This window comes from Marmota marmota, unplaced genomic scaffold, assembly GCF_001458135.2.
Source record: "Marmota marmota marmota unplaced genomic scaffold, marMar, whole genome shotgun sequence".
NCBI lineage: Eukaryota > Metazoa > Chordata > Mammalia > Rodentia > Sciuridae > Marmota > Marmota marmota.
Genome location: NW_026000108.1, coordinates 49,624,895 through 49,642,929, shown reverse-complemented (window position 1 = coordinate 49,642,929; position 18,035 = coordinate 49,624,895). Strand labels below are relative to the sequence as shown.

Here is an 18,035-nt window from a genome sequence, read left to right as displayed (position 1 = left end):
GAATTTTTAAAAAGTTTTACATTGTGATTTTACATTGTTTTTACATTGTGATTTTTCTACTGTGTCTTTGAAAGAAGGAAAGTGGGAAGACACCTTCTTTGCAAGGAATACACCAGAAAAAAACAACATAAAAACTTTTGCTTAATATCTTTTGTGAAACAGTGTTAGGAATTGTGGAGGCAAATAATGGTTTGTCTGTGTGCATGTGAACTTGTCTGTGTGTATATGGAAAAAACTTATTTAGTCACAGATACTCTTAGTTACTTTTCAGGGGAAGCTGGAAAATCTGAAATCTGTCACTGAATTTTGTGTGTATAGTCATACCAGCCTCTGTTAATTATCATATAAATAATTTTCAAGAAACTCTATCATCATCATCATTTATGAACAGGCACATTTTCAAATACTTTTAGACATTTTGGATCTTGAAATCTCTTTTTTTCATTTCTTGAAATAAATACATGTGTGGTTGGTTTTGACCTTATTATAACATAATGCTTTTATTACAATTGTATAGTCGTTGACCTTTAGAAATACCTTGAGATACTATATGGAAATATATTGAGCTACCTTGAGACACTTTGAAATACTTGTGGAATAAACTTTGTGGAAATAAAACTTTCAGCACCAGCAATCTACATCCTTGTTTCTGTAGTTCAGCCTTAACAAAGCTTCTACAAGGTGCTGATGTTGAGTTTTGATTTCTGTCCTAGTTCCCTCCAGAAAGGCACAATCCACTATTTTTCCCATGGCATGTTTTACTATTTAAAATGTGAGATCTGTTTTTACATGTTTCCATCTTTCATCCTTGGTCTTAAATTATTTTTATGACTTGTAACTGTTTGCTTTGTTATGACATCCATAAACATCATGTTAATATTCCAGATATTCTCCCTGCTTCGACTGAAATCTACTGTGATTCTGTAGATATTTCTATAGTTATTTCTGTAATATTTCTGATTGCTAGTCATATGCCTAAAATTAAAATGTCCTTTCCCTACAACTGCCAACATTTTTAGCAAAGGTACTCTTTTCAATGGCCTGTGCCTTTAAGCCCTCATATCTGGCTCAGAGTCTAGTCATTGTCTCACATCTCAAAATAATTTTTTTTCACAAACAAGGAATGTTGAATTGATTGTAATCAATTTAATCATATATGACATAAAATAGATATTTAATTTCTAAAATAATGTTACCATTTATTCCTGAAGTCTCTCGTGTTTGGGCTGATGGAAACCAATATCAATCCATAGTATATTATTTTTATGTCAATCTGAAATATCCTAGAGTCTCCAAAATAGCCATTTCTAGATTTCTTAAATTCAAATACACCAGTTTATTACCCTTGTTCATTATTTTTCATACTTTAAAGTGTTTATGTGTCCTTTAGTATTTCTTCAGAAGGGTTTAAGTGTCAAAGGAAAAAAACTTTTAAGTATTTTGAAATTAGAGATGTTGAATTGTTATTTTTTGCACTTGCCTATTCTGTTTGGAAAATCATTCATTTTTTTAAATAAACCAACTTTCTTATTTAAAAATATTTTTAACCAGTAATGAGATAAATTCTACTTCCTCTTAAGATGCAGATATTAAAATATTTTATAATGCAATTGTTAAAAACAAACATCTCTGGCCAAAGGTGAATTTTTTGAAGCATTATTATCTAAATTTTTCAACAAACTATTTTCTTTTTATATTAGGTACATAAGTTTATAATAATTTGAAGTAGGAAGATTTTTACCTTCACATATACATTTCAGAGACTATTTATTCATCCTTACAAGATGTCAGTCACGGAAATGTACATAAGTATTCTTCCCTTTTAGAAAGCATAAAAGTAGCATAAAAAATAAAAAAAAAAATTGTTATAATTCTAGACCTCCATTTAGAGTTTTTTGTACTTGAAATATGTGCTGAACATATTAAATTCCAATTGAAGGCTTGATGTGTAAAATGTAACTAAGAATTTCTCCAAGGTCCCCTTTAAAAAAAAATACTGTAGAACTTCAGATTGTAAGAGATAATAAATGAGTCTACTCTAAGATTTTCAGAGAACATCTATGAAATAGTTAAAAGTTAATAGGAAATTACCCACTCTAACATTAGAACAATACTTGTTGGAAAAAGGGAAATTAAATCTCATATGTCATATTTTGTGAAATGTTATATAACAATTCTAAGTGAATTAAAATTTAATTTAATTTTGAAAATAGTCTAAGTATTTGAAAAATTACAGGTCTTCCTACTAGGTAATTCTAAAAGGATTTTGAGAATTCAAAAATGGAAGATTTACAAATTTATGTGTACTGTATATTTTTGAAGGTGTTACTTGACTTTCTTATCTTTTTTTAGAATGTACAGATAACAATAACATCTAAGTCATAAAATAAGATAAATTAGCTTCTCATATGCTACTAATCACAGGATGGTTTGTGACCTTGATCAAATGGGAGATGGTGACTCAATTGCATCATTCCTGGGTTCAAGGAGTCTATGTTTTCAGGATGAGTATATTTCTATTGAAAAGTATACTTAAGAATTTTCAATAAGTAGTGACAGATTAGTTGCATGCTTTGTTTTTGTAGATCTATCTATAGAGAATTCAAACTCTAGTGTCCAGGTATTACAAATGAAGGAAATATGGATGAGAGTCATGAGGTTGTGCTGGCAAGCTATCCTAAATGTCTGTCCCATTCTTGTGGAAGAATGCTCGAACATAAATAAAATTTCACCTATTTCCAATGTGAATTAAATATATTAAAAGCAATGTTCATGTGCTTCTTTATCTTATGAGACTGAGTTAGCTGAATTTTTATTAAAACTACCTTTGTTTAATTGGAGAGAATTCTGAAATGAAAACGTCAAAGTCTTTTCCCAAAAGCTATAACCTATTATCTTCAAGATTCCAAAAATAAAAATCTTTAAATACAACATTATACAGTGGTTGAAATCATTATTATGGCAGATTAAGAAATGTAGTTTTAAAAGAGACTAAATTAAGTGCTTTTATTTTTCTATGAGAAAAACACATAGAGGTGAATGTTATAATTTGGAGTTTTCTTTTTGGAACATTTTTACTTTAAAGTGTAGAAAGATTATTTCTTAAATATTCTGGAAATTAGAGAAGCAATACAGGAGTACCTGATTCATAGTCAAGCACTGCATGTTCTTATTCTTTTAAAGAAATCAAAATTCAAAACCATTCTCCCTTCTACCACTGTAGCCCACCTATTCTTATTTAGATTAATTTGAAAATAATTATTCAGTATTTGTTTCTTTTGGCTAAAACGTTAAAAACAAAATACGATTGTATGGAGGCTGTTGTTGAGTAAGGATTCATACTCTTTTGGCTATTCTATTCACTTGTCTTATCTCATTGGCCACAAGGGTGCCATTTAGTAAATTAGTGATCCTGGGCACTGCTTGGTACTCTGGAGTGTTTGACATTAATATTTTAAATTTATTATCATATCCTAAATTTATACCCAGAACTAAATTATTAATTGGCACCTCCATTTATACACAAAACTATTGTTTTCTATTTCATGTATTATGGAAATTTCAAATATACAAGTTAAATATGGTGGCTTTGAACGGGTTTTTAAGATCCACATGAATATTATCAGGCATGTGTTGCCAAACTCCTTAGGATAGGTATGGGAGAAAATGGAACAATGTATACATTTACCCTTAAAGTCATTGCTATATTTTTTATATCAAGCACCTCTCTCTAGGACTGTAATAAATATTAATGAATAAATATTAGTTGAATATTATATCTCTTTTATAAAACCCATCTATAAAAGCATCTTGTTTTCTAGAACATGAATTAAAATTGGTATATAAAGCAGGATGAAGAAACTGTTTCTTTTTCATTCAGAAAAAAAGTAACTCAGAAAATAGGAGGCTTATTTTATGTACAGAATGACATGTTTATTGACTTTGTTTGATTGGTTAAAATTATGCATCTGGAGCAAGAACAGAAGATGACTTAGAATGAGCTGGCTTCCTTGCCATGCTTTGTTAATGAGGCTGAACCACTGCTTGAGTGCCAATCTTCACCAGCTGTACTTTTACTTTCTGTACCTTGTTGAGGCTTGTTTTAATGATGCTTTGGAGGGTTCCAGAACTTAATTTTATATGTTAATGTGACTTGCAGCCATATATGTTACAGAGCTCTAGAGATGCCCATAGTCGAAAATAACTCCTTTCTATTGCCCTCCTGACTCTTACCCTAGGTAATAAAATTTTAACTGCTTCACACCAAGGTATTTCCAAATCATTTTTTAGAGGAGATACAATGTTTTATTTCCATTTCCATATGAGAAATTTGCATACAATTTAAATACCTGGAGGCTATTTAATGGTAAAGGCTATTGGAAATTACCATTTTGAAAGCTTATTATTTATTTATTCTTTGGACGTGAGAGTTTAAGGTAGAATGGATGTTTGTAAACTGAAAGAATATGTGTTCTTTTTGGTTTCCTTAGAATTTTTCTAACAAAGTCTTTTGTCAGTATTTAAATAACATGAATCTCAGGGTGATTTCACACAATTGTATTTAAAGCATTGTAAAAAGAAATATCAATAAATGTTCTCTCTAGAGGTGCATGCATTAAAACCCAAAAGAAAAATGGAATAACTAAAAATTATGAAAAATGTACTAAAGTAACATAAATCTTAGCTTGAATAGACCAAATATAATTTCATGTATTTGTTTTTTCTCTCCATTTCACTGTGATGAGGTGACTCAAAATGAATTAAGGGCTCTTAAAGGACAAATGCATCTATCTGAAAAGTCACCAGATCTCTGTAGTATATTTTCCTCACCCAAGAATACTATATGTATTAAGTATATTATTTCAAGTTTATTCAAAAATTTTCTAGGTGTATTTTTCTAATAAGTTACCAGTTTCTTAATATAATAAAGACAACTGTATTTTTTCAAAATGTGGCTTAAGGATTGGAGGTTTTCACCAATTCCTAATATATATGTAAATTATGGAAATGACAGAACAAAATGTGTCATATTTTTAGATCAAAATATAGATTTTTTTTAAATACCCCAGAATATGGAACATTCTGTTGGTAAATGTCTATTGTACACTTCATTTCTGTCACATAGTAGTTTTCAGCCAATCTTATAATGATAATAATTCATCAATCTACCATTTTGACTGTATTTTCTTAAATGAACTAATAAATGAAAAATTTATTTGCAATGAACTCAGTTTTGTGGTGGAATCTTATGAATAGTAAAATCACTTCCTTTGAGTTTCACCAAAAATAATTTAAATATTCTCATTTTAGTTAGTTGTTTAATGTTATATGGTCAATCATGTACCACATTGACTCAGTATTCATCAGCATAGTTCTTTCTAAACACCTGTCATTGTGTAGACACAAAGTATCATTCACTCATTCCATCTATTCATTCATCAACATGATAAAACTGTTTAATGCCCACTCAGAATCAGGAGTTTATAGATGAATACTAGTTGCTGCCATTCAAGAAGCAGAAAAATACTAGGAAAGCTAAAAATCTTACTCCAATGCCTCTATTGTGCTATAGAGTGTAAACTGTATCAGAAGAGGAGTAGATAAAGCTGTTTGTTCAGAGGGAAATTACATTAAATTGGTGTTTCAAGGGAAAAACCAAACAAGACTATGAGAGTTGAACATTGTTAGAATTAAAATCCTTGGTGAAGAAACCAATACGAACAAATGTTTGAAAGCAATGGAGGAAGATAATGCAGAAAATGTGAGTTGAAGTTATACTTAGGAATATTTACATTCTTATTTTTTTGAAAAAATTTTAGTAAGAATCTTATTTAATAGAAAAAAATATTCAGTACTTTGGTTGTAGCCATGTCTACCATAGTCAAAGAAAAGCATTATAGAGTATAGAGTGGAGGAACATTATTTTGAAGGCACTTATAATAACCCAAATGAAAAATAACAGAGCCTTAATTGAGGAAGTGGTAGAGTTAATTGAGGAAAAAGAAGAGTTGGATTGTAAACTATTTACATTGCATAATATTTTTTGGTAACTAATTTGTTGTGAAGGTTAGAATCAGGATCTAGCTCACTCCAGGAGTTTGTCCCTTAAGATTAATGTAGCCTTAAGGGACAAAGGCTATATTACTGTTAATAACAGAAAAATAAAATGGATCATAACTGAAGGAGGGTAAAGAGATATAATGTTTTCCTTTTCAGGACTATTGAGTTTGAATGACAGTGGAATACAGATAAGTAAATAAAATAAATCTAGCAGAAATAAGAATAAATCCTCAAAATAAATTATATAAGAGAGATATTGGTTTAAATACATTGATGAAATGAATGGATTAAAAGGAGAGCAATAGAGAAGTTCATGCAGAGGACCTTTGGATATGTCCATATATAAATATAGAGAGGAACAAGAGTGTTGGAGAATATTTTTGGATTTTAGTGCATCAAGAATGATTAAAAACTAAGAGGAAGGCTTTGGGTTGGAGTTTAAGTTGTTTTTAGTGAACCTCTGAACAGATTTTTATTAGAAAGGAGAGCAGATTGCAAGGAGTTCACAATTAGGGAATAGTTGATAAAATCAGGAGAGATTAAGATTTAGGGAATAGAGCTGATAGGTATAGGTTGTGTAAATTTTCATGGTGATCTGAGTAGATAAGAATGGAAAGCAGCTGTTGGAGCAACTTAAGTCTCTATAACAAGAAGGGAAAACCAAAATTACCAAAAACATTCAAGACAGGTGCTGAAGGTTGGAGACAGTTAGCTCAGAGGCACATGTTGGGCAACTCATCCTCAAAGAGATAATGGCCTGGGAGCTGGTTAAAAAAGTAAGAGGAACAGAACAGAAAAAAATGTCTGGAGTATGGTATGTGGTAAAGTGAACTTAAAACATAGGTTTGTATGGCTTCAGACCTCTTAACGAAATCTAGACAAGATTATTTGCTGAGAGTGAGGAATACTGGCTAGAAAAAAAAAAGAGGTTTCATTCAAAAGGAATTTGAATGGCATTTCTTATTAGGAGTCTGAACATCAGTTCAGGGGTGTGGTAATTTCAGTTGTGTTTCATGCTTTGGGCTTGATGTGGTTGACTCACCACTTCAGATGTGGTTAATTGCAGCTTACTTTGTTCCAGGCGATGTGGCTACAGCAAAGCAAAGCAAGATCCAGAAGAGGAAAAGATGCATTTTCATAATGGGCACAGTAAGCAGATTGTGGAAAAAAAAAGGGTGGGGGAGGAATTTTATTGTTATTTAGAATTCTTTTTAGGTTAGAGGATTTATAATCCATGGTCAAAAATATTGTTATAAAAGCAAGTCTCTCACATTCTTACAAAGAATATGGGCTTGAGCTTTGCTGACTGGCTATAGGCATTAACTGGAGGATTTCTTCAATTCTTTAAAGAATGTTCTCATTATAATTATTAAAATAAAAATTTTGGCCTAATATAAAAAAGTTATTACATTTCAAATCAAATTCCCAGGCTACTTCTAATTCCTTGCAACACACTGTATAGAAATCTATCATTACATAACCACCAGGTTAAATGAATAAAATTTCTCAATTCCTTCTAGCATTATATAGTATGAATTTCTGTGAATAGATCCGATGGCAGCAGCCTTAGTTCAAATTGAAAAGCATTAACTACATTTTTAAAAGAGCATAAAATCAAGTTTTTATAATGAGCTTATAAAATTAATCTAAATGAATTTTAATTATAGTATTTTAATATGTTCATTTTCCTCTAAATAGTGCAGCATAAGGTGATTTGCCAGATAAATGGAAAAATTTTTTTTCTTTGTTTTTGCCACTCTACCATGACTATTACCTATGGAAAGCATGAGTCCATTTCATAGTCCTATCTCATTTAATATTGTTTAACTTCAAAATGCACTGTTTGGGTAGTATCAGTAGCCTTTAAAGAAGATAAACTGAAACTCGAAGAACATAAAGGTTGGGGTAAAGTCATGCAGTGACAGAGGCAGAAGGAGAAGTAGAGCTCTTTTTCTTTTGACTTCTCCACTAAGCTCTTTGTACCATACCACCAGATGGTTCTTTTAAAATGTGTTTTGAGGGGCTGAGGTTGTAGCTCAGTGGTAGAGCATTTGCCGGGCATGTGCAAGGCACTGGGTTCGAGCCTCAGCACCACATAAAAATAAATAAATAAATGAAGGTATTGTGTCCATCTACAACTAAAATGTCTTTTGAGGGCTGGGGTTGTAGCTCAGTGGTAGAGCATTTGCCTAGCATGTGTGAGGGTTAGATTCTCAGCACTGCATATGAATAAAAAAAGAAAATAAAGATCCATAGAACTAAAAAAAAATATTTTTTTAAAGTGTATTTTGAAAAACACAAATTAATAATCTCTGGTGATGTTTTTAAGTGAAACATAGAATAAGCAACCAACAAATAAACTACTAATATTTTGCTGTCCAGATTAATAAACAAATGTTTTTGATATGCCTCCAACCCAACTGTCTGAATATTATCATTGAAAGCTGTATTTATCATCATGTATGCATTTCTTGTGTATGTCAACAATCCAGATGTTAAAAATATTTTATGAAGTAACATTGCTATACAAAGGACTCTCATAACTCAGGAGAGGGCTTATCCTTGCAGCTCAGTTACTTCAAATTTAAGCCATGTTAGGGTGTTAATAAAATATATACTTTTGCTCATCCATCACAGCTTGTATTTTAATACACATTTTTTTTTACAGTTAAACTGCCAGGTGTAAGAACCTATATTGATCCACATACCTATGAGGATCCCAATCAAGCTGTCCATGAGTTTGCCAAGGAAATTGAAGCTTCATGTATCACCATTGAAAGAGTTATTGGAGCAGGTATGACAGTGTATAACTCTTACATTTTGCTTGTATTATGGAATGTAATACATCACTGTCCTGCTCTAACATGTAATGTTTTTAATCTTACATAATTGACTTGCTTTCAAAGTGGTATGTAATTTATCTCATGGTAATGTCACTTTCTGTGTTCTTCATGCTTAACAATCACATCTGGTTTATTAAAGAAAAAAAATGCAAAAATATGTTTTCAAGTAGATAATGTTTTTCAATCTATTTTTTGTATACATATAGTAAATTTGTAATATAGAAAAGTATTCACATAGTTCAGTTTATCTTTTTCCAGCAATTGTTTTCTTTTTATCCAGCTATAAACTTTTTAAATTTTTTTCTCTTCTCATTAATAGTAAGTTTCATTATAGTAGACAGGAGAGGAAATAGTAAGTGCTTTTTATGCTGTTGCTTTTAATTTCTTTTTTAACATTTCCATTAAGATTTTTATACGTGAGACAGATAAAGCTAATAAATCTTAACATGTTTTATGATCATCTGTGGATGATTTTTCCTAATATACCAATGATTCTTTCCGTTAATATTCACAATGAAATTTGAACTCCCCTTTTAAAATTTTTTTTCTGGTCTATGTCTTAAAACTCTGAGTTATTAGAGTGTTAATAGAATAAGAATTTCAAATAAGCTTTCAAAATTTCTTTGCCATCTTTATCACCAGGTGAATTTGGTGAAGTTTGTAGTGGACGTTTGAAACTACCAGGAAAAAGAGAGCTACCTGTGGCTATCAAAACCCTTAAAGTTGGCTACACAGAAAAACAACGTAGAGATTTCCTGGGTGAAGCAAGTATCATGGGGCAGTTTGACCATCCTAACATCATCCATTTAGAAGGTGTTGTGACCAAAAGTAAGTACAACACAAGCAAATATGCAAGTGCAGGTGTATACCACAAATATGTCCAGATGATGATTAAGTTTAGGTTAGAAAGAAACTGACCACAGTAGTGCATTAATTTCTGTAATATTTATATTATTGGTCCCATATTTTGTTAGGTTTTTATCAGTTAATCACCAATGAAATTAATATTCATTTATTTTTTTCAAATGTATGCTTTAACCCACTCAATGTCAGAGAAAATATATTCAGATAAAAGAAGCAGTTAAAAAAAAAACATATTTTTTCTACTGGCTTTTTCACTTTTTATACTAATTAAACATTGAAAATTGAAGTTTAATGTTTAACAGGAATCCTCTAACCATAGGTATACTGCCACTCATAAGCAGTTTTGTATAGCCAGATGCATTCTTTCATTCGATTTTTAAAAATTAAGATATTATTAAAGTTCTAAAGAAAGCAATGGCCTCAGAAGATTGGAAAAGTTTCTTGAGATTTAATTTTCTCTTTTTCTTAAAGAAAATAGAATTTCACATTTATTTTATATGTGTGTTAGTATATTGCAAATGAATGTGTTTGTGTAGAATGTCTCCCAGCAAAAGATTTCAAATAATTTTTAGTCACTCAATAAAGCATTTATGTGGCCTTATTTTCTTTTAGTCTATTCATTGTTTACCATTCCTACATATTGTGGTTCCTTCCTTCACCCCTATCAGTCTAAGGACTACTTACTAAAATCATCAAAAAATTGTGGCAGGGATCATTCTCTAGATTTTTCTTTCAAGAATTTGTTCAACCTCCAGCTTCTATTAATCTATAGTTTCAGATTATATTTGTCAAATACATGTACAAATAATGTGCATTTAATAATGTTCTTAACCTACAAAGTAATTTCAGTTGGGTTAATATTCATTTACATTTTTATTTCAATATGAAAAATTCTTCAAAGCTTAGATTTATTTCTTTCTCCAGTTGAATACCTGCCCAAACATTATTCTTCCCTTAATGGAAACCCAGAGAGTATACTGATAGTACAAAAAGGGCATTCTAAGATATTACTCAAAAAAACATTAGCTGCTAAGCAAAGGTAGGAGTCTGGGACAAGAAAGAAACAGGCAGAAGACAGGAAGGAAACACTATTTTTGAAATTAATAAAAAAGATATTTGATAATGATTATATCCTGCAATGAATGTGTGGGATTATTCAAAGTAAGAATATAGTGTGAAAACTATGGTCATAAGTACAATAAAATAAAATCAGACATTGAGTATGATTATATTCTATTTGAGAGGAAATATCTCAAAAGGATAATAGTGTATCAGTGACAGCATGTGGAGCTAGATACTATAAAAACAAGAGACATACTAAAATAGCCAGTACCCTGGTGTACACCTGTATTCCTACATACTAAGGAAACTGAGGCAGGCGGATTGCCAGAGCCCAGGAGATTGAGGGTAGCCTGGAAAACATAGCAAAGCCCTGTCAAAGGGAGAGATAGAAAGAAAATACTGAGAGAGAATCATATTAAGAAGTCTCAGTAAATTTCTTTCTTATGCAAGAATCATATTATTTAATATAAAATAGTTTTTAATGATACTAGTAATAATAATGGTAAGCAAGTATTTGGCAAATTGTTCATGTTCATCTCATCCTTCATGGTCATCAAATTTAACTTCCTAAAATTAATTCTCATTAGGATTTCACAGCACCCAGGATAAACATAAAGCTCTGTGGGCAGTTGATCCACCTTCTATAATAAATTAAGATGGAATGCCAGATGATTGTTACTATCATGTGCTTTAGTTACCTTAGTGTTGCTGTGATCAAAATACCTGTCAAGAACAACTTAAAGAAGGAAATTTTTATTTTGGCTCATTGTTTCAGAGGTTCAGTTCATGGTCCAACAAATCTGTGGCTCTGGGCCTGAGGTGACGCAGAACATCATGGAGGAAGGGTATAGTGAAGGAAAGTAGCTCAGAACATAGCAACGAGAAGAAGAGAGAGAGCTCATCTTAATGACAGACAAAATATAAACTCCAAAAGCTCACCCCCAGGAACCTATTTCTTCCATCCAAACCCTACCTGCCTATAGTTACCACCCAGTTAAACCATATCAGTGGTTTAATCCACTGATTATGTTAAAGCTCTCATAACATTATTGTGAAGATGACATGAATTAATACAGATAAAGTTTGTAGTGGACATGTCACAGAGTAAGTACTCAATAAGTATGAAGTTTTTACATATCCATTTATCGATTTTCCTATGCTGAACTCCTCTATATCCATATTTCTCATTGCCTCCTTCTCTGAGACTTGTACCATCAAGTTTACTGTCATTTTAATTTCTTGAAAATTCTATTCAAACTCTATTAGCTCCATAAGAAAATCACTTATCATGTAGTCCTGAAGGAATCTTTTATTTTTTTTTAATATTGTGCTCATATAAGATTTTTTTTCAGCAGTCTATAATGTTCTCTAATTTGCTACAGAAGTCTTATCAAAGTTTTCATTTAATTTCATCTCTTTTGCAAATATTTTTTAGTCTCCTTTTAACAATGTATGCTCTGTGAAGAGGCAGATAATGACCTAAATATTCATATAAGCCTATTTTTCTGAATTTATGCCAATCCTTGATGTTACTTAAACATTTTGGACATCAATGTCACATAAAATGGAGAAAATAATATTTGTCTTAAAGGATTATTATAGAGATTAAATTAAAATGTGTGTTTATATATGTGTGTATACAAAAGCATATGTGTGTGTGAACAAAATTATATTTAATTATATAGTCTAAAATTATATATTTTAATATATATGTTAATGAATATTTTTATATTAGTGGATGATGTCAAAAAGCTATTAGAAGTAATATTTATCAGGTACAGTGGCGCAGGCCTGCAATCCCAGTGGCTCTGGAGGCTGAGGTAGGAGAATCTCAAGTTCAAAGCCAGCCTCAGCAATGGCAAGACACTAAGCAACTTAGTGAGACCCTGTTGGAAAATAAAATACAAAATAGGACTGGGGATGTGGCTCAGTGGTTGAGTGTCCCTGAGTTCAATCCTTGGTACCAAAAATAATAAATACATTAATACATAAATAGTAAATATTATCCATCTACCTTTTTAACCCCTAATATATTACAAGGTCTTCGTTTTTTGTAAGCAAGTACTCACTGAGCTAAACTCTGAAAACCTCTTATAGTAATATAGCCAAAATTTTAATATATGCTGTAAAAACCTTTATCTTTAGAAACAAATATCAATATCAAGAAAAGATTACCTCCAAATTCTGTGAATTCTATCATAAAAAAATTTTGTACTGTGGTTAGGTTTCAATTTTCAACCTTCTGGTCAAATATTCTGTTTGATGTTGCAACCCAACATAAATCTACACATATAAGGAAAGCAAAATATAAATACTTAAAATATGTCTTTGTTTTTAATTTTCTGACCTCCAGGAATTGAAACTGTAATTCCTCTTTTTAAATGTAGTTCTAAATGTTCAACTTAGGAAGTCTTCAACTTGTTTCTAATTTACTATGTTGCAACTCACTTTATTTGTGTCCTTAATTTCATGCTGTCTGATCTGATGCTAATTGATTCAGCAATTATTCTCAACCTGCAGCACACAGATAATGAGACATAAGTGCAACTAAATCTTGTGATTTTTCTGATTGAAGCTGAGGTGGGGAGTCTAAAGTAACATTCCTTTGGGTGATGTCATTGAGAGACTCCAGCTTTCTTCTGTTATTGCCTTACCTGCTGGATCAGGGAGACCCCATTCAGATTCTTCCTGTGATTTATTGGTACACAGCATACATTATACATTACACACACACACACAAATGCTTATTATATACATACATTTATTTATTTATTTATTTATTTATTTATTTATTTATTTATTTATTCATTCATTCATTCTGAGGGGTTTCGTGACAAATGACATTAAGAACCCAAAGGTCCTGGCTTAATTGACTCATCTGTAATGTAAGACACTGTAGTGTAATATACACAGTGCCAGTTTTTACTATTTAATGAGATTCAAGAAAAAAATAAAAAGGAGAAAAATTTATAATTTTCCCATTGCAGCATGTTTAGCTGCTTAAGATTTCTTTTCCCACCAGTGGAAAGTTATCCACTGACTAAAGGAATATTTATATTAAGTCTTGGAATTATTCATAGTTTTATTTCTTAATTCAGAAGCATGTACCATTCCCTTATAAAAATAAATTTAAACAAAATATTAGAGGGACCATAAAGTAATCTCTCTTTCTATGACCTAAGGAAATAATACAGCCAATGACAACTGGTTACTTATATTTCCAAAAAGTTCACTTATTACACACATCGATAATTATGTTTCAAATATATTAATTTATCATGTCTTACAAGGTCATATTCTTTTTAAAGTCCCTTTTTATATTAACTGGTGCTATTCCAACAATCTTCAAGCTAATCTTCCATTTTGGCATTGCCCTACTTTAGTACACTCCCCACATATTGTCTTTAGATAAATTTAACTAAATCCCTGATCTTCTGTTCATTACCAAAAACTGACCAAAATGTGTATACTTTGATACTTAATCTGATATAATTTGTTCACATTTGCATATTCCATTGTTTCCTTTTTAAGCATGCTCTACTGAGTTCTTGTTATGCTTCTTTGAGATACCCTCACTCAGCTTTAGAATGTCCTCTCCTCTTTCTTACTTGACCTTTAGGTTTAATTCCAATATGACCTTCTCCATGAGATCAATGTCATCTGTCTCCAGTTTTCTTTCAAGCCCGAGTGTCTGCATGGTAAAGAGTAGACACTCCCCAATGTTGAAGAGCTAAGTGAAGGAAAGCATCTTAATTCTACACAAAGCACAGGCTTCGTAACGAAAGCTACAGAGGCCAGAGGTTCCTAGGTCCTGAAACCAGTGCCCAACATGTGCAGAGGCTTCATGTACTTGTTGAATAAATGCATTCTTAGCCAGAGGCAATCTTATCAGTGCCAGCAGCATTTCTCTGCACTTTGTCACACTGTACATTATATTGGAGTTCTATCTGCACATTTTATCACCTTTAATATACAATGAGTTCCTTGAAACTGACAGGTTTATAGTCCACTTTGTATCTGTCACAGGGATAAACACAATAGGTAATTTTAAAAAAAGACATAAATGAGGGAGTTTCACCTTTATGTATAAGTAAAAAGAACCAATAAAATATAAATAGACAAGTGAACAGAAATGTAGCAGAATAGAAAAAGGAGAATGAGGGAAAGGAGGGAGAATGGGAGGGAAAAGAGATAATTGTGAAAGGAAATCAAATTCCACTCATGTATCATTTTGTAGGGATGAACACGATTACTATGTATAACTATAAAGCTCTAGTTTTTAAAATTTTGAAAAAGACCAATGAAATAAATCGAGTGAACATATAAATTACAGTTAAACATTTAAAACTACATGAGATGTTATGATTTATATTCTAGTTTTAAAGCCTTTATTCTATAAAGCCTGGGGCTTTAAGAAATAAATAAAAATTCATAGGAAGAAAATTCTCTGGGAATCTTTTCACAGGATCTTGTATATATCAGTTGTTAATACAATTAGTCATTAACATTGCTTTAAGAATTGTCTAAGCTTTCTGATCTTGATATGTTATCTCTTTTAATTTGTACCACAATGCTATGTGATAAACACTATTTATTCTCATTTTATTCATTATAAAAATAGTTTAATACTTTATCCAATATTACAACACTAGCAAGGGATAATGCCAGATTTTAAAATAGCTCTACATAGCTCCAAAACACAAGCTCTTAAACAGTGTATAAAACCAAGGTAATATTTCATCATTCTGTGTATACTAGATAAGAAACATGCATTTATTCAAAAATACTAATTAATCACTTAATGTATGTCTATCTCTACTAAACAGCAGGGATCCACCAGAGATTATACATCTGTATCCCTGCCTTTATAGAGCTTAATTGGGGTAACTGAAACAGAAACTGTGTAAACAAATGCACTTAAAAATATATCATATGGAGAAAGTCCAGCTGGGTAAGAGTTAAAGTCTCATAACACAATCATTTTACCTTAAGCCTCTTGTACTGTCTCACACATGAGCTTTTGTGAGATACTTAATATCTAAACCATAGCAGAACTTCCAAGAAAGAAGTTGTCACTTAGGGGGATGTTTAAGGGAAGCAAGGTTGTAACTGATAATGAGTAGTTCAGTTTATGGACACACTAATTCTGAGGCACCTATTTTCATGTAACTACAGATATTGTATAGGAAGTTGGATTTCCTTTTAGTTCTGATAATATAAATGAAAATGTTTAAAATACAAGTATGATTGAATTTTACATTGCACAAAATCAGATTTTATGAATCTGTGATACATTGATGATGGAAATAAGTTTAAAATCAAGTGCAAACAGAAGCCAGCTCTTTAATTGGTATTGGGTTTTCTTTGTTATGGCATATACAAGGGCTTAATAAGTACACATAAAATAATATGAGAGATTTGTGAGATTTCATTCTGATAGAATCTAAATCTATAGGAATAAAAATTTGATGACTCATAGGTCATCTATAAATCATAAATAATTAGTAAATGAAATCTTATATTTCAAAGACATTTTCATTATTAATAAGATAAAATCATCAGATTTGATAGTCTCTAGATTCTCTACTTCATTGGAAAAAATAATTTAAAATAATGATGAAACTCATATTTACTCTACAATTATTATCTATCTCCACAAATGTCAGGAAAATTATAATTCCCATTTAATGTGAAAAAAAAATCCATTGAGAAAGTTTGTGTCAATGTAAATAATCTGAAATGAAAGGAAGTTTTCAAAAGCTTGGAATTTATACTTAAAGAGACATTTTGCATTTTTCTGCTCCTTCCTCAGATAGGGTTTGATTTTACTGTATTTCCCCAAATTAAAATTATATAAATGTATAAATGATTTTTTTAACATGTTAACCACCAAAATCAGGACAACAGTATATTAACATATCTAAGTACATTTCTAAGTTCCAGACCCCTTGGGTTTTCATTGTTGCTTATTATTTTGTTTGTTTCTTGTTTACTAAGTATGATCATATACTTTCACAAGTACATGACCCTATTTATGGCTGTCTATTAATAACTGATTCATCCTATATGTGTTATTCCAAGGACTTTCACTTAAGGAAAAAAATGAAAATAATTCCAAAAAGTAGCAAGTGTTAGTATACCAAATGGAATACAGCCCGAATAGGATGGTAGAAGGAAATAAAACTATAGGCATACAATTATAGTCACAGGCTTACATTTAATCCTTTACAAGTCTTATAAAGTATTTCTAAGAGAAACCAAGTGACTGTTGTTTTCTAGGAATTAGGATGGTCCTACATGAAATGTTCTCTGGTAGCCTAAGTGATGTCATGTGTTTAATGATGAACTAATGGTTTCAGAAAAGCAGATAGTATAAATGCAAATAAAATAAGTCATGATTTAACTCTAACTCTTATGATGTAGTCTTGGTTAGTGTTTCTAAAAACTGAATATGCCTCTGGGGATATTGTTAAATTGCAGAATCTATTTCAATTGATCCCATCGGTGAGGGAGATTTTACATTTCTAACAAGCTCCCAGGCCTTGCCTCTGCTGTTTGTCAGGAGCAAGAGTTAGATCAATGTTTCCCAAAGTTTACTTGGCATAATCTTTAGATATCAGATGAAAAAGAGTTACTTCACCAGGATATAGATGTTAGCACCAAAATAGTAAACAGTAAGGAAACAAATTCATTTTTTTATAGTGGGAAAAAACACACAGCATGAGATCTATCCTCTTAAAAAAAAATTAAGTTTAGAATACAGTATTGATAATTTTAAGCACAGTGTTATACAGCATACCTCTATAACTTTTATCTTGCAGATCTGTAACTTTATAGTCATTGATAGCAACTCCCTACTTCCCTGACACCCCCCCTGCCCCAAACCTTTCTACTCTCTGCTTCTATGGATTTAACTACTTTAGATAGATAAAAATGAAATCCAAAAAATCATTTCACAATAACCTGCTTGCAGCATATGTATGTAAAGATCATATGTAAGAATAGAACACTGAGAGAAGCTGCTGGCAGTGGTTAAATAGCTTGGTATGGCATAGTTATAATTACCAAGTTTGAATTAACACAACAAGTATTGGTGAGATTTTAAAATGAAATTTAAAACTTGAAGAAAATATTTCAAAAGGACATCATAGCACGGAAGACAGGAGAATAGCCATATATTCCCAGTTTGCTTTTTATATGACTTGC

The 18,035-nt window shown here is 31.2% G+C and overlaps 1 protein-coding gene across 10 annotated transcripts in view; it reads left to right on the top strand.

Annotated features, from left to right (window-relative positions):
* Positions 1-18,035, top strand: part of Epha5 (EPH receptor A5) — a 339,772-nt gene that overhangs the window by 284,989 nt on the left and 36,748 nt on the right. For all 10 annotated transcript variants that reach the window (XM_015482150.2, XM_048784581.1, XM_048784579.1 and 7 more), the window contains 3 exons: positions 7,142-7,209; positions 8,729-8,854; positions 9,546-9,731. In XM_015482150.2, coding sequence (XP_015337636.1) covers positions 7,142-7,209; positions 8,729-8,854; positions 9,546-9,731 — 380 coding nt within the window. The remainder of the gene's footprint in view (positions 1-7,141; positions 7,210-8,728; positions 8,855-9,545; positions 9,732-18,035) is intronic.